This window comes from Pristiophorus japonicus, chromosome 4, assembly GCF_044704955.1.
Source record: "Pristiophorus japonicus isolate sPriJap1 chromosome 4, sPriJap1.hap1, whole genome shotgun sequence".
Classification (NCBI taxonomy): Eukaryota; Metazoa; Chordata; class Chondrichthyes; family Pristiophoridae; genus Pristiophorus; species Pristiophorus japonicus.
The window spans coordinates 45159292-45184226 of record NC_091980.1 but is presented as its reverse complement, the minus strand read 5'-3'; the positions used below and the strand labels follow the sequence as shown (position 1 = coordinate 45184226).

General features: G+C 43.4%; 1 protein-coding gene across 1 annotated transcript in view; it reads left to right on the top strand.

Moving 5' to 3' along the window:
- Nucleotides 1-24935, top strand: part of LOC139262043 (gamma-aminobutyric acid receptor subunit alpha-1-like) — a 57175-nt gene that overhangs the window by 15278 nt on the left and 16962 nt on the right. The window contains exons 5-7 of the mRNA XM_070877207.1: nucleotides 12679-12761; nucleotides 17828-17971; nucleotides 24707-24859. Coding sequence (XP_070733308.1) covers nucleotides 12679-12761; nucleotides 17828-17971; nucleotides 24707-24859 — 380 coding nt within the window. The remainder of the gene's footprint in view (nucleotides 1-12678; nucleotides 12762-17827; nucleotides 17972-24706; nucleotides 24860-24935) is intronic.

The window sequence follows — 24935 nt, the reverse complement described above, 5'->3', positions numbered from 1 at the left end:
GTTTCCAAAATGACAGTGCATGGATAGCTTTTTAAAAGCTACAATATACTCACTGATACCCTCATCAATTAATTGATATCTTATTCCAAAACGATAAATTTCAGCAATTTCCAGGGTCTCAGGATCATAGTGTTTTTCAAACTTGGTTAGAATCTCCGTCAGTGGCTTGCCCTTCGTCTTGATGGGAACAATCACATTTTTCAGGGTTTCATACACCTTGGGGCCTGCTTCAGTGAAGAAAATAGCCCATTTCCTTTCTAAAGCCACATGGTTACAGTTTTCATCATCGGGGACTTTGATGATACTATTCGTGGTGAAAAACATTTCTAACTGTTCCACATACTCTCTCAGTCGCGATGAAACTCACCCAAGAGCCATCTGGACATGCTTGTAATTTACCTTGGATTATTAGCTGTTCTGCAAAACAAAAAACCTCTCAAAGTCTCTCCATTGATTGGGTGGATTATGCACCAACAAAAATTTCAGCTCGGGAATCCAATTATTGCATCCTCATTCGCCAATGTGATATATTCTTATGACATCACTAACAAACACACCCTACAAGATGGCTCCAATACAGAAACCCTGTCTTCGTGTTTACCATATGATCCTTTATTGTATTTGCACAGTAGGTGTATTACCACAGTAGTCCACTAGATGAAGCAGTAGTTCACTAATGGGAACTCTATTACACCACACAAAGTTAAGACTTGTCCATTTCTATTTAAGTACCCTTTTAATGAAATCATAAGTATTAGTTACTGCTAGTCAACCTCTCTGGCTCTGCAAATTAACATAGGAAGTGTTGATTCTCATTCATTCAGATTTTAATTGTTGCTTGAGATTTTCAAATTGTAAAATTTTTGTTTAAATTTTCATACTTAACTTTTCCTTTTTGTCTCTATTTTCTCTTTCTTTCTTTCTTTCATTCCCTCCCTTTACTTTTCCTTCTGTACCTGATTTGACATTTAATGCACCCACTATAATTTACATTTCCTTCTCAGTCCTTGCATTGTTAAATTCATAATCCTTTCATCTGAGGAGATACCCTGTTGGTTGCCATGTTCACTTAGGTCACTCACTTGAACTTTCAGCAACTTAGCACTCAAAAAATATAAAAATATTAACGTGGAAAGGCAAGTCTAACTAACGGCGGACATCATTTAATGCCCTGCTACAGCAAGTTATGACCCAATATATTTCCATTGATATGATATCACAGAAGTAAAACAATATGACCAAACAGCCTTAACTGATTTTTTGGGCATTAGAACTGTAAAAATACTTAACTAAATTCAGTTTTGATTGAAAATGCACTGGAAATATGAATTACAAATTATTCTATTCTTAAAGTGGGTTTTATAACTCAAATTAATATAGACAAGGCAATTAATCTGGTTTCTATTCATAATGTATACAATGTAGTGTATGCCCATAAATTTTCCCTGTAGCATGAACAGTAGCATAAATCAAAAAATAATGGAGGCTTGTAAAAAAGGAACAGCAATCATCATGGGCGATTTTAACCTTCATACTGATTGGACAAAACAAATTGGCCAGGGTAGCCTTGAGGAAAAGTTCATAGAGTGTATCCGGCATAGTTTCCTTGAACAGTATGTTGCGGCACCAACCAGGGAGCAAGCTATCTTAGTTCTGGTACTGTGTAATGAGACAGGATTAATAAATAATCTCCTAGTAAAGGATACTCTAGGAATGAGTGACCATAACATGGTTGAATTTCAAATTCAGTTGGAGGGTGAGAAATTTGGATCTCAAACCAGTGTCCTAAGCTTTAATAAAGGAGACTATAATGGTATGAAGGCAGAGTTGGCTAAAGTGGACTGGGAAAATAGATTAAAGTATTGATGGGCATTGCAAACATTTAAGGAGATGTTTTGTAACTCACAACAAAAATAAATCCCAATGAGAAGGAAAGACTGTAAGAGAAGGGATAAGCATCTGTGGCTAACTAAGGAAATAAGGGATGGTATCAAATCGAAAACAAGGACATACAAAGGGCCAAGACTAGTGGGAAGCCAAAGGATTGGGAAACGTTTAAAAGCCAGCAAAGAACGACTAAAAAATGATAAAGAGAGGGAAGATAGATTATGAAAGTAAACTAGCATGGAATATAAAAACAGATAGTAAAAGTTTCTACAGGTACGTAAAAAGGAAAAGAGTAGCTAAAGTAAATGTTAGTCCCCTACAGGATGAGACTGGGGAATTAATAATGGAGAACAGGGAAACGGCAGAGACGTTGAATAAATATTTTGTATCAGTTTTTATGATGGAAGAAACTAAAAACATCCCAATAGTGGATAATCAAGTGGCTATAGGGAGGGAGGAACTTAAAACAATCACTATCACTAAAGAAGTAGTACTCGGTAAAATAATGGGATTAAAGGCGGAGAAGTCCCATGGACCTGATGGTTTATATCCGAGGATCTGAAAAGAAGTGGCTGCAGATATAGTGGATGCATTGGTTGTAATCTACCAAAATTCCCTGGATTCTGGGGCTGTCCTAACGGATTGGGAAACCGCAATGTAATGCCCCAATTTAAAAAAGGAGGCAGACAAAAAGCAGAAAACTATAGACAAGTTAACCTAACATCTGTCATTGGGAAAATGCTGGAGTCCATTATTAAGGAAGCAGTAGCGGGATATTTGGAAAAGCATAATTCAATAAGCAGAGTCTGCATAGTTTTATTAAAGGGAAATCATGTTTGACAAATTTGTTGGAGTTCTTTGAGGATGTAACTGTTATGTATGAATAAAGAGTCTGACTGGATACTGTGAGCTCAAAGTAAAGTGTGACCTTTGTCTTTTATTGCAGGTCTCACGAGTGCCTCTCCAGCCTGTGAGGCCTCCTTAAGTACAGGTGCTCCCAAGGGATTGTGGGATCCCTTGGGACTCCAGGGGATGAGCCCTCTGGTGGCTACACAAGGTATATACAGGTTTACATATATAACAACAACTCCCCCCCCCAAAGTCAATAGTGTAACTATTTACAAGGTGAGTCGATCTGGGGTCTTTCTTTCCCTGGTTGATTGTCTTGGTGCAAATGCTGGTTTTGGTGAATCATTTGTTGGGCCCTCGCTGGACTGCTGTGCAGCTGGCCTTGTTAGGCTGCCTGGTGTGGTGAGTCCTGCTGGGCTGCTGTGGGTGATGGGTTCTGCTTCGTGGTCAACCGCTGTGTCGGTTGCCACTGGTGTGTAAGTTGGGGGGGTCAAAGAAGGTAGGGTCCAATGTGGGTTGCTCTGGATAGTCCGTGAATCTGAGTTTGATTTGGTCCAAGTGTTTTCGGTGGATGAGTCCATTTGAAAGTTTGACCGAAATACCCTACTCCCCTCTTTGGCCACAACAGTGTAGGGAAGCCACTTGGGACCTTGTCCATAGTTCAACACAAATACAGGATCATTGATTTCAATTTTGCGTGATACATTTGCGCTATCACGATATGTACTTTGTTGAAGCTGCCTGCTCCCTACCTGTTCATGAAGGTCAGGATGGACTAACGAGAGCCTTATCTTAAGTGCCCTTTTCATGAGCAGTTCAGTGGGTGGAATCCCAGTGAGCGAGTGGGGTCTCGTACGGTAGCTAAACAGGACTTGGGATAGGCGAGTCTGCAGTGAGCCTTCAGTTAACCTCTTCAATCTCTGCTTGATGGTTTGCATTGCTCTCTCTGCCTGACCATTGGATGCTGGTTTGAACGGGGCAGATGTAACATGTTTGATCTCATTACGGGACAAGAACTCTTTGAACTCGGCACTGGTGAAACATAGAAACATAGAAACATAGAAAATAGGTGCAGGAGTAGGCCATTCAGCCCTTCAAGCCTGCACCGCCATTCAATAAGATCATGGCTGATCATTCCTTCAGTACCTCTTTCCTGCTTTCTCTCCATACCCTTTGATCCCCTTAACCGTAAGGTCCATATCTAACTCCCTCTTGAATATATCCAATGAACTGGCATCAACAACTCTCTGCAGCAGGGAATTCCACAGGTCAACAACTCTCTGAGTGAAGAAGTTTCTCCTCATCTCAGTCCTAAATGGCCTACCCCTTATCCTAAGACTATGTCCCCTGGTTCTGGACTTCCCCAACATCGAGAACATTCTTCCCGCATCTAACCTGTCCAGTCCGTCAGAAACTTATATATTTCCAAGAAATCCCCTCTCACCCTTCTAAATGCCAGTGAATAAAAGCCCAGTTAATCCAGTCTCTCCTCATATGACAGCCCAGCCATCCCTGGAATCAGACTGGTGAACCTTCGCTGCACTCCCTCAATAGCACAAACGTCCTTCCTCAGACTAGGAGACCAAAACTGAACACAATATTCCAGGTGAGGCCTCACTAAGGCCCTGTAGAACTGCAATAAAACCCCCCTGCTCCTATATTCAAAACCCCTAGCTATAAAGGCCAACAAACCATTTGCCTTCTTTACCGCTTGCTGTACCTGCTTGCCCACTTTCAATGACTGATGAACCATGACACCCAGGTCTTGTTGCACCTCCCTTTTTCTAGTCTGCCGCCATTCAGATAATATTCTGCCTTCGTGTTTTTGCCCCCAAAATAGATAACCTCACATTTATCCACATTATTCTGCATCTGCCCACTCACCTAATCTGTCCCAGTCACCCTGCCTCTTAGTGTCCTCCTCACAGCTCACACCGCCACCCAGTTTAATGTCATCCGCAAACTTGGAGATATTACACTCTATTCCTTCATCCAAATCGTTAAAGTATATTGTAAAGAGCTGGGGTCCCAGCACTGAGTCCTGCGGCACCCCACTAGTAACTGCCTGCCATTCTGAAAAGGACCCGTTTATCCCTACTCTCTACTTCCTGCCTGCCAATCAGTTCTCTATCCATGTCAGTACATTACCCCCAATACCATGCGCTTTGATTTTGTACACCAATCTCTTGTGCGGGACCTTGTCAAAAGCCTTTTGAAAGTCCAAATACACCACATCCACTGGTTCTCCCTTGTCCACTCTACTAGTTACATCCTCAAAAAATTCCAGAAGATTCGTCAAGCATGATTTCCCTTTCATAAATCCATGCTGACTCGGTCCGATCCTGTCACTGTTTTCCAAATGGGCCATTTCATTCTTAATGGTTGATTCCAATATTTTCCCCACTACTGATGTCAGGCTAACCGGTCTATAGTTACCCGCTTTCTCTCTCCTTTTTTAAAAAGTGGCGTTACATTAGCTACCCTCCAGTCCATAGGAACTGATCCAGAGTTGATATATTGTTGGAAAATGATCACCAATGCATCCACTATATCTAGGGCCACTTCCTGAAGTACTCTGGGATGCAGACTATCAGGACCCGGGGATTTATCGGCCTTTAATCCCATCAATTTCCCTAACACAATTTCCCGCCTAATAAGGATATCTTTCAGTTCCTCATTCTCACTAGACCTACTGTCCTCTAGTACATTCGGAAGGCTATTTGCAAATTCCTTTGTGAAGACAGAAACAAAGTATTTGTTCAATTGATCTGATATTTCTTTGTTCCGCATTATAAATTCACCTGAATCTGACTGCAAGGGACCTACGTTTGTCTTTACTAATCTTTTTCTCTTCACATATTTATAGAAGCATTTGCAGTCAGTTTTTATGTTCCCAGCAAGCTTCCTCTCGTACTCTATTTTCCCCTTCTTAATTAAACCCTTAGTCCTCCTCTGTGGAATTCTAAATTCCTCCCAGCCCTCAGGTTTGTTGCTTTTTCTGGCCAATGCATATGCCTCTTCCTTGGTTTTAACACTATCCTTGATTTCCCTTGTTAGCCATGGTTGAGCCACCTTCCCAGTTTTATTTTTACTCCAGACAGGGATGTGCAATTGTTGAATTCATCCATGTGATCTTTAAATGTTTGCCATTGCTTATCCACCGTTAACCCTTTAAGTATCCTCTGCCAGCCTATTCTAGCCAATTCACACCTCATACCGGCGAAGTTACCTTTCCTTAATTTCAGGACCCTAGTTTCCGAATTAACTTTGTCACTCTCCATCTTAATAAGGAATTCTACCAAATTATGGTCACTTTTCCTCAAAGGGCCACGCAAAATAAGATTGCTAATTAATCCCTTCTCATTACACATCACCCAATCTCGGATGGCCAGCTCCCTGGTTGGTTCCTCGACATATTGGTCTAGAAAGCCATCCCTAATACACTCCAGGAAATCCTCCTCCACCGCATTGCTGCCAGTTAGGTTAGCCCAATCTATATGTAGATTAAAGTCGCCTATGATTACTGCTGTACATTTATTGCACACATCCCTTATTTCTTGTTTGATGCTGTCCCCAACCTCACTCACTACTACTATTTGGTGGTCTATACACAACTCCCACTAGCGTTTTCTGCCCTTTGGAATTCCGCAGCTCCACCGATACCGATTCCACATCATCCAGGCTAATGTCCTTCCTTACAATTGCATTGATATCCTCTTTAACCAGCAACGCCATCCTTTTCTTTTCTGTCTATCCTTCCTAAATGCTGAATACCCTTGGATGTTGAGTTCCCAGCCTTGGTCACCCTGGAGCCATGTCTCCGTGATGCCAATCATATCGTATCCGTTAACTGCTATCTGCACAGTTAATTCATCCACCTTATTCCGAATACTCCTCGCATTGAGGCACAGAGCCTTCAGGCTTGTCTTTTTAACGCACTTTGCCCCTTTTGAATCTTGCTGTAATGTGGCCCTTTTTGCTTTTTGCCTTGGGTTTCTCTGCCCTGCACTTTTACTATTCTCCTTTCTATCTTTGCTTCTGCCCCCCTTCGATTTCCCTCTGTCTCCCTGCATAGGTTCCCATCCCCCTGCCATATTAGTTTAACTCCTCCCCAGCAGCACTAGCAAACACTCCCCCTGGGACATTGGTTCCAATCCTGCCCAGGTGCAGACCGTCCGGTTTGTACTGGTTCCATCTCCCCCAGAACCGGTTCCAATGTCCCTGGAATTTGAATCCCTCCCTTCTGCACCATTTCTGAAGCCGCGTATTCACCTGACCTCTCCTGCGATTCCTACTCTGACTAGCACGTGGCACTGGTAGCAATCCTGAGATTACTACTTTTGAGGTCCTACTTTTTAATTTAACTCCGAGCTCCCTAAATTCGTCTCGTAAGACCTCATCCCGTTTTTTACCTATATCATTGGTACCTATATGCATCACGACAACTGGCTGTTCACCCTCCCTTTTCAGAATGTCCTGCACCCGCTCTGAGACATCCTTGACCCTTGCACCAGGGAGGCAACATACCATCCTGGAGTCTCACTTGCGGCCGCAGAAACGCCTATCTATTCCCCTTACAATTGAATCCCCTATCACTATCGCTCTCCCGTTCTTTTTCCTGCCCTCCTGTACAGCAGAGCCAGCCACAGTGCCATGAACTTGGCTGCTGCTGCTCTCCCGTGATGAGTCATCCCCCTCAACAGTACTCAAAGCGGTGTATCTGTTTTGCAGGGGGATGACCGCAGGGGACCCCTGCACTACCTTCCCTGCACTGCTCTTTGTGTTGATCTTCTATTCCCTATCTGGCTGTGGACCCTTTACCTGTGGTAAGACCAACTCACTAAATGTGCTATTCACGTCATTCTCAGCATCATGCATGCTCCAGAGTGAATCCACCCGCAGCTCCAGCTCCGCAACGTGGTCCGTCAGGAGCTCGAGGCGGATACACTTCTCGCACACGTAGTCGTCAGGGACACCGGAAGTGTTCCTGACTTCCCACATAGTACATGTCCGAGCTCTCCTGCCATGACTTAACCCTTCGATTAACTTAAATTGGCAACATGGCCCGTTGTCGTTCACGAGGACATCAGGCAGGCCAGGCGTGGCAAACATGGCCCGCAGGTTTTCAGTGGTGGCAGCGGACGTGCTTGCCGACATTATCTCACATTCAATCCATTTGGAGTACGCATCTACAACCACAAGGAACATTTTACCCAAAAACGGGCCTGCATAGTCGACATGAACTCTGGACCACGGTTTGGAGGGCCAAGACCATAAACTGAGTGGCACCTCCCTAGGTGCATTGCTTAACTGCGAGCATGTGTTACATTTGTGCATGCAGGACTTGAAGTCCACTTCGATACTGGGCCACCACACATGGGATCTGGTTATCGCTTTCATCATTACAATGCCTGGGTGAGTAACATGGAGATCACTGATGAAAGTGTCCCTGCCCTTCTTGGGGACCACAAACCGATTACCCCACAGAAGGCAGTCTGCCTGTATAAACATTTAATCTTTGCACCGCTGGTACAGCTTTATCTCTTCCTGCATTTCCACTGGGACACTGGACCAGCTCCTGTGAAGCACACAATTTTTTACCAGTGACAGTCAGGGGTCCTGGCTCGTCCAGGTTCTAATCTGTCGGGCTGTGACGGGTAATTGCTCACTTTTGAATGCTTTCATTACCATGACTAAATCTGCGGGCTGTGCCATTTCCACCCCTGTGATGGGCAATGGCAGCCTACTGAGAGCAACGGCACAGTTTTCTGTGCCTGGCCTATGGCGGATGGCATAGTTGTATGCGGACAACGTGAGTACCCATCTCTGGATGCGGGCCAATGCATTCGTATTTATCCCCTTACTTTCGGAAAAAAGAGATATCAGTGGCTTATGGTCAGTTTCCTATTCAAATTTGAGCCCAAAAAGTTATTGATGCATTTTCTTTACCCCATTAACACACGCTAATGCTTCTTTTTCAATCATGCTGTAGACTCTCTCAGCCTTAGGCAGACTTCTAGATGCATAAGCAACCGGTTGCAATTTCCCAGATTCATTAGCTTGTTGCAATACACACCCAACCCCATACGACGACGCATCACATGCTAGTACCAAACGCTTACATGGATCATATAACACAAGCAATTTGTTTGAGCATAACAATTTTCTAGCTTTTACAAAGGCATTTTCTTGGCTTTTACCCCATACCCATTCATCTCCTTTATGCAGTAAGGTGTGCAGTGGTTCTAACAGTGTGCTGAGACCCGGTAAGAAGTTACCAAAGTAGTTCAGGAGTCCCAGAAACGACCGCAGCTCCATCATGTTCTGTAGCCTCGGTGCATCCTCGATTGCCTCCGTCTTCGAATTGGTGGGCCTGATGCCGTCCACCGCGATTCTTCTCCCCAGGAACTCGACTTCAGGCACCAGGAAAACGCACTTAGAGCGTATTAACCTGAGCCCCACGTGGGTGACTCGACTAAGAACCTCCTGCAGATGCTCGACTATGTCCCCACCTGTAACCAAGATGACATCCTGGAAGACCACCGTGCGCAGGACTAACTTCAGTAAGCTTTCCATGTTTCTCTGGAATATCGCTGCGGCTGATCGAATCCCAAATGGGCATGTGTTGTAAATGAAGAGCCTTTGTGTGTGTTTATGCAGGTGAGGCTCTTCGATGATTCCTCTAGCTCCTGCGTCATGTAGGCCGAGGTCAAGTCCAGCTTCATGAACGTCTTTCCTCCCGCCAGCATCGCAAAAAGATCGTCTATCTTTGGTAGTGGGTATTGATCTTGCAGGGAGAAACGATTGATAGTTACTTTGTATTCGCCACAGATTCTGACGGTGCCGTCTCCCTTGAGGACTGGAACAATCGGATTGGCCCACTCATTGAATTCAATCGGCAAAATGATGCCCTCTCATTGCAGCCGGTCCGTCTCGATCTTCACCCTCTCATCATGTACGGTACTGCTCTTGCCTTGTGATGGATGGGTCGTGCCCCCTGAAGTAGGTGGATCTGCACTTTTGCTCCTTGGAACTTCCTGATGCCTGGTTCGAACAGCGAGAGGAACTTGTTTAAGACCTGGGCACACGAAGTGTCGTCAATGGACGAGAGCGCTCGGATGTCATCCCAGTTCCAGCATATCTTTACCAGCCAGCTCCTGCCGAGCAGCGTGGGACCATCGCCCGGTACCACACAGAGGGGTAGCTTGTACACCGCTCCATTGTAGGAGACCTTTACAGTAGCACTGCCAATTACGGGAATCAATTCCTTTGTGTAAGTTCTCAGTTTAGTGCGAATGAGAGTCGGGACTGGTCTTGAAGCTTTGCTGCACCATAATTTATCGAAAGTCTTTTTGCTCATAATGGACTGGCTCGCACCCGTGTCCAGCTCCATTGACACCGGGAGTCCATTTAATTCAACCTTCAGCATTATTGGGGACACTTTGTGGTAAATGTGTGTGCCCCATATACCTCTGCCTCCTCGGTCTGATGCTCTTGTTCGTCGTGATCCGCTGTGGATCTGAGTTCCTCTGCAACATGGTGGTTTGCAGGATTAGCAGGGTTTGCAGCTCATCTGCACATATGTTGGAGGTGTCCAATTATTCCACAGCCCTTGCAAACGTACTCTTTGAAGTGGCATGAATGGAAACAATGATCACCCCCGCAGCGCCAACAAGGTGTTAATGGCCTTGCATTCATCACCCTTGATGGTGGACTCAGACATCTGCGGATGTGCAGCTGCATGCATGTGGGGCCTGCCTTGTACGTTGCGATTTGAAAACAACATCACTTTGTTCACAATACTAGTTGCAGCACTCGTCTGCTGAGAGATTTGCTTCGTATTGTCACTGGTGGCAATGAAGGCCTGGGCTATCCCTATGGCTTTATTCAAGGTTGGGGTCTCTACCGTCAAAAGTTTGCGAAGTATCACTTCATGGCCAATGCCAAGTACGAAGAAGTCCCTGAGCATGTGCTCCAAATGTCCTTCAAATTCGCAATGTCCTGCAAGGCATCTCAGCTCAGCGACATAGCTTGCCATTTCCTGGCCGTCAGACCTCTTGTAGGTGCAGAACGCTTTTCTTCGGGTTCAGATGCTCCCGGACCAGTTTGCACAAATCATCGTACGATTTTTCTGTGGGTTTCGCTGGAGCAAGCAGATTTCTCATGAGGCCATATGTTGGTGCCCCTCAGACAGTGAGGAGGATCGCCCTTTGTTTGGCAGCGTTCGCTTCTCCTTCCAGCTCGTTGGCTACGAAGTATTGGTCGAATCGCTCCACAAAGTTTTTCCAATCATCTCCCTCTGAAAATTTCTCCAGGATGCCCACTATTCTCTGCATCGTTGGGTTCGTCATCTGTATCTCATCACCAGTTGTTATGTATGAATAAAGAGTCTGACTGGATACTGTGAACTCAAAGTAAAGTGTGACCTTAGTCTTTTATTGCAGGTCTCAAGAGTGCCTCTCCAGCCTGTGAGGCTTCCTTAAGTACAGGTGCTCCCAAGGGATTGTGGGATCCCTTGGGACTCCAGGGGATGAGCCCTCTCGTGGCTACACAAGGTATATTCAGGTTTACATATATAACAGTAACAAGCAGGGTGGATAAGGGAGAACCAGTGGATGCGGTATATTTTGATTTTCAGAAGGCATTCGATAAGGTGCCACGTAAAAGGTTATTGCACAAGATAAAAGTTCACGGGGTTGGGAGTAATATATTCGCATGAATAGAGGATTGACTAACTAACAGAAAACAGAGAGTCGGGATAAATGGGTCATTTTCTGGTTGGCAAACAGTGACTAGTGGGGTGCTGCAGGGATCAGTGCTGGATCCTCAACTGTTTACAATCTATATTAATGACTTGGATGAAGGAACTGAGTATAATGTAGCCAAGTTTGCTGATGATACAAAGATGGGTGGGAAAGCAAATTGTGAGGAGGACATAAAAAATCTGCAAAGGGGTATAGACAGGCTAAATGAGTGGACAAAAATTTGGCAGATGTAGTATAATGTGTGAAAATGTGAGGTTATCCACTTCAGCAGAAAAAATAGAAAAGCAAATTATAATTTAAATAGAGAAAAATTGCAAAGTGCTGCAGTGCAGAGGGACCTGTGGGTCCTTGTGCATGAAACACAAGAAGTTAGTATGCAGGGACTGCAAGTGATCAGAAAGGCAAGTGGAATGTTTCCTTTATTGCAGAGTATAAAAGCAGAAAAGTCCTGCTACAACTGTACACACCTGGAGGCCACACCTGGAGTACTGTGTACAGTTTTGGTCTCCGTATTTAAGGGAGGATATACTTGCATTGGAGGCTGTTCAGAAAAGGTTCACAAAGTTGATTCCGGAGATCAGGTGGTTGACTTATGAAGATAGGTTGAGTAGGTTGGGTCTATACACATTGGAGTTCAGAAGAATGTGAGGATATCTTATTGAAATATATAATATAATGGGGGGCTCAACAGAATGGATGCAGAGAGGTTATTTCCATTCATAGGGCAAACTAAAACTAGGGCACATAGTCTCAGAATAAGGGGCCGCCCATTTAAAACTTAGATGGGGAGGAATTTTTTCTCTCAGAGTATTGTAAGTCTAAGGAATTCCCTGCTCCAGAGACCTGTGTAGGCTGGGTCATTGAATATATTTAAGGCGGAGATAGACAGACTTTTGAGCGATAAGCGAGTTAAGGGTTATGGGGAACGGATAGGGAAGTGGAGCTGAGTCCATGATCAGATCAGTCATGAGCTTATTTATGGTGGAGCAGGCTCGAGCGGCCAGGTAGCCTACTCCTGCTCCTATTACGTTATTATTATGGTGGCTGCATTTTTCTTTCCAAATATATTTTGTCATTTCATTGATACTTAGCTATACTTTATTAATGCACATTAAAATTTTTTGTATCACTTCAAGGTTCTGATTAGGTTTTTACATTATATATTTGTTTTTTGTAGATTGACTGTCCGTGCTGAGTGTCCGATGCATTTAGAAGATTTCCCAATGGATGCTCATGCATGTCCTCTAAAATTTGGCAGTTGTAAGTAGAGAGTCGTTTACCAATTTCTGTTGCTTGCTGTGGGTGATGTTGTGGATGTCGTGCAGTTTCTCAGCAGAATGGATGTTAGAGTAGATGATATGGCCCATTCAAAGCTTAAAGCCAGCACTGTGCACTTTATAGAAGAAATATCACCATTATTGCCTTGTAAGTAGTAAGGGGACGGAATTGTCCCTTTTTTAAGGCCAGTTATGGGGCGGTAAGGCCTTTGGCCCGGGGGCAGGCGATGGGTGTGACCCATCCGCAATTGTCCTCGGGACGAGTCGGCAGTAACAGGTTTCCGCCTTGTCCTGTCATTCCAGCCCCGCCCGGCGTGCCAACCCCTTACCGCCCAGCACTGACCCCTTTTGCGCCCCATGGGGGGAACTGCCCCTAGCGAGCGCAGTTGGTGCTGGTCGGTACCCCTGACAGCTTCACGGGGTGTGAAGCTGCTGGTGGCTGGCTACTGCAGCAGCCCTTAAAGTGGAGGGTGTACCGCCACGACTGCCATTTTGATATAATTGTCGGTCGACTCCTGAGTCAGCTCGGCAATGGTGGCTGCTGGTTCCGCACGGCCACCAACCAGCAGCCCGGCACCCCCTCTTCGGTGCCGGGCTGCTGGCCCAGCAGAATCCCACCCTGGTGGCCTAATGGGCACACCGGAGGCTTCACTAGGCCTTGCAACGACCCTCACCTTCAAGTGAAGGGGAGGAACTTTGCAAAATCCCGCTTCTGCCCCATCCCACCCTGCTGCAGCCTCTAACTGTGCCCGAAAGCACTGGGAGGCCTATTTTGACTTGAAGAACCAAATTTGCCATCTCTTCCCCTCGCCTCCTGCCAGGCGGTAATCATTCAATTAATTCAAATTATCCGCCCAAAATGGGGTGGAGGGTAATTTCCCACTCTAGGTGTTCACTATTCTGACCCTTGTTCAAGAAAGTCCACCCATCAGCAGCCTTTTTAAAGGAAGCAGGGTCATCATCCAAACATTTTTTATAGAAGCAATCCATTATCATGACTTCTTTTCAGAGCAGTACCAAATAATTATAATTAATTTAACATTGCATTGTTTTGATGTTTAATTCAATTGTTTTTAATGGGACAGATATAAGGAACGTTATGCTTAAAAATATTTTACTCAGTTTTCCAGCAGTGAATGCATGCATTTATTATTGAGGCCTTTATCCAGTGGCAAGGGTTAACCAGGATGACTGGAGATTTGCTCTGCTGCACGGACCTAATGTGCACACATAACGCAGTGTGGGCTGGCCCGTGCTGCTCCTGGGCCCTCAGCTCTTCTGGGCCCCGTACCCTCATCTGTCGCACCTCCGCCACGAGCTCTATCAAGCCCGTGTGGTGGCTGATGTACAACAGTCACCACACGTTAAAAAAAATTCGCGCACAGGCATCTTCCACCCCCTCAATTGGAGTTCAGGACTGGAACATCAGGTCCTTCATCGAAACACCTGTGAACTCATGGAAGCAAATCATCCGTGTTCGAGAGACCGCCTATGATTATTATTGAGCTGTTATCATTAATTAATTGCATATTTTCTAATAAGTTAGGACATTAGATCATAATTATTTAAGTTTTTCATTCTATCTGGTAAAAGTCAGACATCGACTAGTACATATTAATAAAACTGATTATGCTGTTGGTAACAAAGTACGGAAAATGATAATAGAAGAAACATGCATTAGAACATTTTTGTTGAAAAAATAATGCATCAAATTCAAACGTGTTAATTACGGCACTAAACCTGCATTGTCCATGACAGAGGGCCATTGAGAGGTCTGAGTTTTTATTGGTAAGAATATAACCAAGTTTCTAAAGTGTTGAGCAATGGAAAAGACAACAGGGATCATATTAATAAATTAAGACATGTGTATAAATGTAAAAATAGCACAGATGTTCGGCAGGGGCAAATGCAACCACATACCCCTAAAAATGGCAGCTATATGCTTCGATCTTCTAACTAAGGAATCCAACACATCTTCAGAATCTTCTAATTCTGGTAAGTAAAATTACTTATCAGCAAAAAATAATAGTATCAAAGCAATTTTCATCAAGTCATGAATAAACGGCTGAGCAATAATATTTCTTCAAATCTTGTTTAATTCCAATGTCCATAACTGCTTACTGTGCTTGAAGTTAATAAATTAATTAATTGTCTTATGGGACAATCAACATGCAGTTCATATATAGTCAAACATTAATGGATCAAAAGATTCCTTCATATCTCCACAGTTCATTCTTTCACATCCAGTTCTTCAGAATCATACCAAAAATCCAATTCTATTTCAGATGAAGAGAACAAAGGTAATGAGAGGACGATGAAATGTCTGGTGAGAGGAGGCTTACCAGAGTCTGAGATGACAAGGAATCTAGAGTTCACGTCTTACACTCTGATGTTAATTGGTGGGAGGTTTACTGAAAAGGAGAGGGAAAATATTAGCCACATTTGTTAGGTGCTGGTTCTTCAATACACACAAACCAAGAGTACACTGAAAAGGGGCATTCATTTGTGTCATTTGGCTATATAAAATGTCTAGGCACTGTTCCATGTGGCAATACAGGATTCCACAATTTCATGTTATTGTTTTATATTGCATAATTTGGTTAGGCACACTTCATGCAGAAAGTTGGCTCCATAGTTGATCCACACACTATACTGGTCAGAAAGCAACAATCATCCTCTTGAATCTTTAGATTTTGCGATTTAATATTCTCTTGAGTCATCTAAAACCCAAACTATGGAGGTTGTGGTTCCAGCATCAAATTCCTCTGTGGCAAATGTACCTACATCAATTATTTTCTGTGACTAAATGACTACCAGTTGAGATTGTTATCTTGTGGAGATTCTTTTAGTCATAGGTCTTACCTTGGTTTAGCACCCATACCTTCATAAATTCTGTAAATAGAAAAGAAGTATCTAATTCTAGAATAAAATAATGCTAAATCTTTGATTGTTACTTGTTTATCTAATAATTTTATAGACATTTTGAAGAAACTACCTATTGAGTTCAGTGTAAATATCTATTTTTACAATCTTATATTTTTGACTAAGATATTAAGGTTAACTATAAATTTGAGTATGGGGGTGAAATTGGCCCTTGGGTAGTAGCGCAAAATGAACGATAGCAAATTGGCAGTCCACGTTACACTCCGCCCAGTTGTCTTTTTCCCAAGACTATGTTTTGAAATATCAGAAATCTTTTTGTATATCTGCAAAGTTTTATATGATTCCTTAATTAAACTGATTTTTTAAAATCACTTTCACGTCATGTCTTCTTCTCTATTTGCATTTCATATATAAGAAAGAGCCCAGAACATGTTGCTTGTTTAACTTTTTCTCCCTCCTCTGTTGCAATTTTGTTTTCCCCTTCCCACATTCCTGAAAGCAATTACGCTTTCTTGGGGTACAGTTCCATTGGTGTGCCAGTTACCTTCCATATGATTCCCACATGCATGTAAATCCCAGGCAGAGAGTGTTAGCAGATTATTCAATTGCAGGGGCAATCACAGCCAAGCCTGGTTCTTTCCTCATCTGCCATCTATGCATGTCTTTGTGCAGCACGGGTCACTTGACCCATCAGGATTGGAAGCATTAGCCTTCCCTCTCCCAACATAGGGCACTGAGGCCAATTGTAGAACCCTATTGCAAGCCCATTGCTATCAGTGAACTCAACATAGACTTGGGATCAAACCGAAATTCCCGTTTTTTCTTGTGCTGGTGGTAATAATTTATTGCTGTTTAAATCCATATTGGAATTTGTGAAATGGCATTAGCACTGCTCAAAACACTACAGTATTTCAGCTGGCAGCAACTCTCAAACTTCTCAAAGATTGAGCGTTGATGACTTTAATAGAGGTCTGGCTTGGAGGGGTTGTTGAACCCCAACAACACGTGGGAACTTAATTAAGTTTAAAATCAGGAAGTACACTGCATTATAGCCATTAGTAGGTTGATTCCTCAATCTAACATTTCCAAACTCGTGCAGTGTTTTTAGTACAATGAGAGCTGGGCACTACTCAGTGAAGATAAAAATGCATGGTTTCCGCAATGAATCATTTTTACTTCGATCGGTCACATTCCTCATGAAAAAATATGTTTGACAATATTCTTTTGTATTTTTGCAAACACAAGGTAATAATCCAAATTGTTGTTACAATAATGTAAGTTGCTTACATATTATGTCACTTTGACAAGAAAAATCAGCATGTTCCTTCCCAAATCATAAAAGAATTGGCAAACATTTATCATGAAGATGTTTCCACATTTAACTACAAGTGTATTTAAGAAGGTATAATATTTCAATTATAATAATATTCTTTAAGGATAGAGAAAGTTTGATACTTGTAGACTTGATTCTATTTGCATTTTATAAGTTCTTTGACAAGTATTATTTGACATTTCATCCAATAATGTTTCTCGCCCCTTCTTCCTATTTTAGAAAGTATTTTACTCTAACCCCATGTCAATTAGCATCTTTCAACTTAAATTATGGGGAAGAAAACTATTGCTAGGCCTTTGATTTTGCTGCTGTGTAACTAACCTCTATAAGGCATTGAAGGACACTCACCTTATTTTTAGATGCATTTACACTACAACAGTAGCAAAAGAGTGAAGGAGTTTTGCTTTGTACCAACATGGTTACTAAATCCAGATTCAGTACCTGAGCTGACTGATTAGGGTCCGGTTGCCTTTTCTAGGGAGCTTCACTCTGCTTTACTCCAGAGTCAACTTGGGTCTGGATTCCAGATTTATAGCACAACTTTAGCCTCAGTGCAAATTGAAAACATATGCACTACACCACTGTTGTTTTATCAATCTTTTCTTTTCCTTCGCCCATCTGGGAAGCACCTCACTAGTGTTTAGCTGCTCCTTCAACTGTCTGGTAAAGATTGAGATAGGGAAATAACAACCTATTGAATTGTGACAGATCATGCAAGTAGACCAGTGAAATGTGTTACCACAATTGTCTATTATGCAAATTTTTCAGCTGTGTGTTTGCATTGCGATGAGAGACTCCACGATTAACCCATTTCTCCCTCTGTTCCCAAACAGATGCATATACAATATCAGAGGTCGTGTACACATGGACACATGGAGCATCCCAGTCAGTTGTTGTGGCTGAAGATGGTTCTCGATTGAATCAGTATGACTTAATGGGACAAAGCGTGGGCAAAGTCATTATTAAATCCAGTACAGGTTTGTATATATATTCTTTATGATGGTGGTCTTTGTTTGATTTAGTGTCAGTTCACCACAGGTTTTAAGTAGTGTTGGCAGAGAAAAACATGAATGGTATCTCCACTAATTTTACTGTTTGGAACACCATAATCAGTCAGAGAACAGACAGTTATGACTCCTTTTATAATACAGGAACCATATAATAATTCAGTAACATTATATAATTATGCTGTATCAACCCCCATAACACAATACTGTGACTTCTAATTTATCACACATTACTTATAACTCTACTTGATTAAATGCAGAACCCACTCTTTAAGTTGCCCATTACGATCTAATGTACTCAACGTATGATAGAATATACTTTGCTTATGGCTCTCACAAGCTCTGGTAACTATTTAAAATAATTTATCTCATCACAAGTTATTGTATACTTTCTTCCATTCCTCTTAGTAAGGTCTCCTTGTGCCATGAGCCATACCTTGAATGAAAAGATGTTCACGACAACCTGTTATCAGACCAATGCCGATGGACATAGATTTTACATATGTACTTATTTAACACTTTATGCTTGAGGACATGGACTTGTCCTGCCTGCCCATTGGAGGCTGGTTTAAACGGGGCCGAGGTGACATGTTTGATCCCATTGCGGGTCATGAATTCTTTAAAATCGGCACTGGTGAAACATGGCCTGTTGTCACTGACCAGTATGTCAGGCAGGCTGTGGGTGGCAAACATGGCCCTCAGGCTTTCAATGGTGGCGGTGGCGGTGCTTCCCGACATTATTTCACATTCAATCCATTTTGAAAAAGCATCCACCACCACCAGGAACATTTTACCGAGAAACGATCCCGCAGAGTCGACATGGATCTCGACCATGGTCTGGAGGGCCAGGGCCACAAACTTAGTGGTGCCTCTCTGGGCACGTTGCTCAACTGAGCACACACGCTGCATTGCCGTACACAGGACTCGAAGTCAGAGTCGATACCGGGCCACCACATGTGGGATCTGGCTATCGCTTTCATCATTACTATACCCTGTTGTGTGCTGTGGAGATCCGAGATGAACGTCTCCCTGCTCTTTTTGGGTAGCACTACACGGTTAACCCACAACAGGCAGTCTGCCTGAATGGACAGCTCGTCCTTTCGCCACTGGAACGTCTTGATTAGCTCTTGCATTTCAACAGGGATGCTGGCCTAGCTCCCATGCAGTACACAGTTTTTTACTAGGAACAACAGAGGTTCTTGTCTGGTCGAAGTCCTAATCTGGTGGGCCGTGACAGCTGATTTATCATTTTCAAACGCTTCCATGGCCATCAAGTCTGCGGGCTGCGCCACCATCAACAAGTTTGCAGGCTACGCCATTTCCACCCCCATGGTGGGCAATGGTAGCCGACTGAGAGCATTCGCACACTTCTCGGTGCCTGGCCTGTGGCGGATGGTATAGTTATACGCTGATAGCGCGAGTGCCCACCTTTGTATGTGGGCTGAGGCATTAGTATTTATCCCCTTGTTTTCAGCGAACAGGGATATGAGGGGCTTGTGATCAGTTTCCAGCTCAAATTTGAGGCCAAACAGGTACTGATGCATTTTCTTTACCCCGAACACACACACTAATGCCTCTTTCTCAATCATGCTGTAGGCCCTCTCGGCCTTAGACAAGCTCCTGGAGGCATAGGCGACAGGTTGCAACTTCCCCGCAATGTTAACTTGTTGTAATACATACACAACTCCGTACGACGACGCATCACATGCTACCACGAGTCTTTTACACGGGTTATACAATACAAGCAGCTTGTTGGAGCATAAAATGTTTCTGGCTTTCTCAAAAGCAATTACTTGGTTTCTTCCTCATACCCAGTTCTCACCTTTGTGCAATAACACATGTAGGGGCTCTAAGAGGGTGCTTAACCCTGGTAAGATGTTACCAAAATAGTTGAAGAGTCCCAGGAACAACCGCAGCTCTGTGACGTTCTGTGGCCTGGGCGCGTTCCTGATACCCTCTGTCTTGGCGTCTGTGGGCCGAATGCCATCCGCCGCGATCTTTCTCCCCAAAAACTCCATTTCTGTTGCCATGAAAATGCATTTCGACCTCTTCAGTCGCAGCTCTATGCGATCCAGTCGCTGGAGGACCTCCTCCAGGTTTTGTTGGTGCTCGACGGTGTACCGACCCATGACCAATATGTCGTCCTGAAAAACCACCATGCATGGTACCAACTTGAATAGGCACTCCATGTTTCTCTGGAAGATCGCTGCAGCCGACCGAATTCCAAATGGGCATCTGTTGCAGATGAACAGTCTCTTGTGCGTGTTGATGCAGGTGAGGCCCTTCGAAGACTCCTCCAGCTCCTGCATCATGTAGGCCGAAGTCAAATCGAGCTTGGTGAACGCCTTGCCTCCTGCCAGCATCGCAAATAGGTTGTTTTCCTTAGGTAGTGGGTATTGGTCCTCTGGCGAGAAACGATTAACAGGTACTTTATAATCGCCGCAAATCCTGACCGTGCCATCACTTTTGAGTACTGGAACAATCGGGCTGGCCCACTCGCTGAATTCCACAGGGGAGATGATGCCCTCGCGTTGCAGCTTGTCCAGCTCGATTTCCACGCTCTCCCTCATCATGTGAGGTACTGCTCGTGCCTTTTGGTGAATGGGTAGTGCCTCTGGGACCAAGTGGATCCGCACCTTCGCCCCGGAAAAGTTTCCAATGCCTGGCTCAAAAAGGGAAGGACATTTGTTAAGAACCTGGGTACATGAGGCCTCATCGACATGTGATAGCGCTCGGATGTCTTCCCAGTTCCAGCGGATTTTGCCCAGCCAGCTCCTTCCAAGCAGTGTTGGGCCATCGCCCCGGGACAATCCAGAGTAGCAGTTCGTGCACCGTGCCCTCGTAGGTGACCTTGACCATGGCACTGCCTAGGACAGTGACAAGCTCTTTGGTGTACATTCTCAGTTTCGTGTGGATGGGGCTCAGGGCTGGTCTGAGTGCCTTGTTGCACCACAGTCTCTCAAACATCTTTTTACTCATGATGGATTGGCTAACGTCAGTGTCCAGTTCCATGGCTATGGGTAAGCCACTCAATTTTACATTTAGCATTATAGGTAGACATTTTGTCGAAAATGTGTGCACCCCATGTACTTCAGCATCTGCCTCCTCGCTCTGAGGCTCAAAATTGCTTTGGTCCACCATGGACCAATCATCCTCTGCCACGTGGTGGTTAGCAGGTTTTGCAGAGCTTGCTGCTCGTCTGCAAGCTCGTTGGAGGTCCTCCATTGTTCCACAGCTCTTGCAAACATACCCTTTGAAGCGGCATGAATAGGCCGAATGGAAGCCTCCACAATGCCAACAAGGTGTGATTTGCCTTGCATTCATCCTTTGTTGCAGACTCTGAGTCATCTGGGTCACTTGAGGCCTGCTGGCAGTTGCAGACTCGTGGTTTCTGCCCTGTACATTTCTGCTCACAAACACAGTTCCAGTTAATTTATGAAAATTGCTAGCACTTGTGTGCTGAGAGATTTGTTTGGTGTTATCACTGGTGGACATAAACGCCTGTGCTATCACAATGGCCTTACTCAGGGTCGGTGTCTCTACAGTCAAAATATTTCGTAGGATGGTCTCGTGGCCAATGCTCAGTAAAAAAAAATCTCTGAGCATTTGCTCCAGGTAGCCATCAAACTCACATTGTCCTGCAAGTGGCCTTAGCTTGGCGACGTAGCTTGCCACTTCCTGACCTTCAGATCGCTGGTACGTATAGAACCGATACCTCGCCATCAGCACGTTCTCCCTCGGGTTAAGCTGCTCCCGAACCAGCGTACACAGCTCCTCATATGACTTATCTGTGGGTTTCACTGGCACTAGAAGATTCTTCATGAGGCTGTGGGTCGGTACCCCCGCAGATCGTGAGGAGGACCGCTCTCCTTTTTGCAGCGCTTCCTTCTCCGTCCAGCTCATTGGCTACAAAAAATACTGGTCTAACCGTTCGACATAGGCTTCCCAGTCCTCACCCTCCGTGAACTTCTCCAGGATGCCCACAGTTTGCTGCATCTTTGTGTTGGATTCGTGTACTCATCGCCAGTTGTTGTGTTCCTAACACAGATGAGACTGCACACAGGGAGATCAAAGTAACAGTAACCTCAGTCTTTAGTAAGATACTCCAGAGCGAGTAACCGGCCTTAGGGGCTGGCTTATATACAGTGTTGCCAAGGGATGCTGGGATCCCTTGGGACTTCAGGGGATGCGCTCCCTGGTGGCGAAACATGGGAGTGCATGCATAACACCCTGTGCTATATATATATAGATGTACACATATATATAAATATATATATATATAAATATAAATATATATAATTGCAACAGTGACTACATTCCAAAAGTACTTCATTGGCTGTCAAGCACTTTGAGACATCCAGTGGCTGTGAAAGATGCTATACAAATCCAAATCTTTCTTTCTTTTATGTATCTATATAACTCAATAAATAAAACAATAAAAAACAAGAATCAAAAATGTTTCATTCTTCAGTGGTCACATTGACTTCAAATCCAAGCATCTAGGATATTCTGAGCTGGGCGACTGTTTGAGATACAGTGAAGGCAAAAAGACAAAAGTGTTAAATGTGAACTCTGAGCATGCAATCGGTAATGCTTAAAAATATCATGCCATTTACAGCTTGAAATCAATCATCTCTGATTTATGTGACATTTTTAGGAACACAAAGTATGTAAGTACATCTTAATGCCAGGTCCCACTTACATACTGCTTTCTCTGGTTGACAATGCCCTAATCATTAGCCTAGCATAAGGATGCCAGAACAGTAGAATGCTGAAGCATAATCTGGCACAGTCAAATACAACTACACTGCATGATTTTTCATTTCCAAAAGTGGGATTCTGTCTTTAACTGCATCTCTGATACAAATTAGTGATCCCATGTTGTTGATGCATTAACTCCCAATTGGCCCGATTTTGGTGCTTACCGATGGTCCACCGAGTTCCCAGTGGTATCGCGGCGGTCTGTCGTTTTTCTTGCTTCCCTCCAGTCTACCCGATTTTTCCCAATTTTCAAACAACTAATTGCACTCCAAAAAGCCTTCTTTGTTTTAAACCGACTATTTAAATCAACTTACTCCAACTTCAGTGTTCTCTTCCAAATGTTGCTGCTTCTCTCTGATGTTCCTGATTTTTTTGCGATTTCTCCCCATTTTAAAATAAACAAAATAACATCCAGAAATCCTTCTTTTCCTCCCAAAAGCCTTCTTTCCTTTAAAATTTACTTTTTTCCTGTGAATACAACTGCAGTGCTCTGTTCCAATGCTCCTGCTTATTTCCAAATGCAGCTGCTTCTCCTGATGTCCAAATGAACGCGCCACGCACTACCGCACACTTTACTAAGCATAAAAGCCCGTTTTTCAGAATGGTATGCTTCAGGGTGGTACGTCGGCGGTGAGTGACCAATGTTGGAATTTTCGGCAGTATGTCAGGTCTTCAGTGTCTGCGGACGGTGCGCATACTGTTCGGCAGTTTGTCAGTCACCAAAGTCACGTCAGGTGGTATGCCAGAGGTATACAGCTGCTTTTCCACAAAACTTCCAATTCTCAGTGGTATGCAGGTGTTCTGCGAGCAGTAGTGGGTGGTCTGTCCACCAAAGTCAGCTCAATGTCATTTTAGTTTGCAAAGTGCAGTAAATTTCAGAAAAACATTGTGTGGCATTTTTCGAAGAGGAGATAAGAAAGGAAAGAACAAAATTGCAATTATATAGCATGTGTCATGACTTCAGAACATCCCAAAGCACTTTACAAATAATTTTTGGAGTGTAGTCACTGTTGCAAGGTTTAAAACAGAGCAGCCAATTTGATCACAGCAAGACCCCACAGACAGCATTCTAATAATGACCAGAAAATCTGTTTTAGTGCTGTTGGTTGAGGGATAAATATTAGCCAGAACATGGGGAGAACTTCCCTGCACTTCTTAAAAATAATGCCACGGGATTTTTAACATCCACCTGAGAGGGTTTAACGTTTCATCTGAAAGATGCACAGCTGATAGTGCAGCGCTCCCTCAGTACGAGACAGCCAAGATTTTGTGCTCAAATGTCTAGATGAGTACTAAACTCACAACCTTCTGACTCAGAGGTGAAAGTGCTACCACTGAGCCACAGCTGACACCTGAAGTGAATAGTTTGGTATACATTATGCTAAATTTAACTTGAAGTTGCTGCGTTTCAGAAATCATAATTTTTCCTGCACTGAGTGTTTATTTTATTTTTGGTGTGAAATATTGACTACATTTGTGTAGAAATGTTTTTAATATATTGGGGGGAATATTTATGTTGTTTAAAAGAGAAAGATATCAGTGCTGTGAAATCAAACATTCTTTTTTCATCGGGTAATAGCATTATACATTCCTAAATTCGGTATTAATGGACAAGTGCAAAATAATCACCCAAATATTGTTTGTTAGAAGAAGAAAATAACTTCAATGCATCAATGTAACATTTACATTTCTTATACTTGCAATCTCTCTGATTGACACCCATTATAATAATGAGACTGAAAATTTACAAAAATCAATTCAATATCAGCCTTGATTATGTTAATATTAATTTATTTTATTAAAATGATACACATTTCCTTCCTACTGTATTGACAATGTATATGAATGAATAGCCTGCACTTGCTATTTCTGAGTTGCAGAGTCTGCGTGTGAGGTGACAGTTTGGATGCTATCTTGTTTTAATTCTGTGCTTTATATTTCCAGGTGAATATGTGGTTATGACTGCTCACTTTCACTTGAAGAGAAAAATTGGTTACTTCGTAATTCAAACTTACTTACCATGCATTATGACAGTTATTCTTTCACAAGTGTCATTCTGGTTAAACAGGGAATCTGTCCCTGCAAGAACTGTCTTTGGTGAGTGGTTTGGAAAAGGCTGCCTGCAACCAAGTTTGAATATTACACAGATTTTTCTGAAGTTACACCAATATCA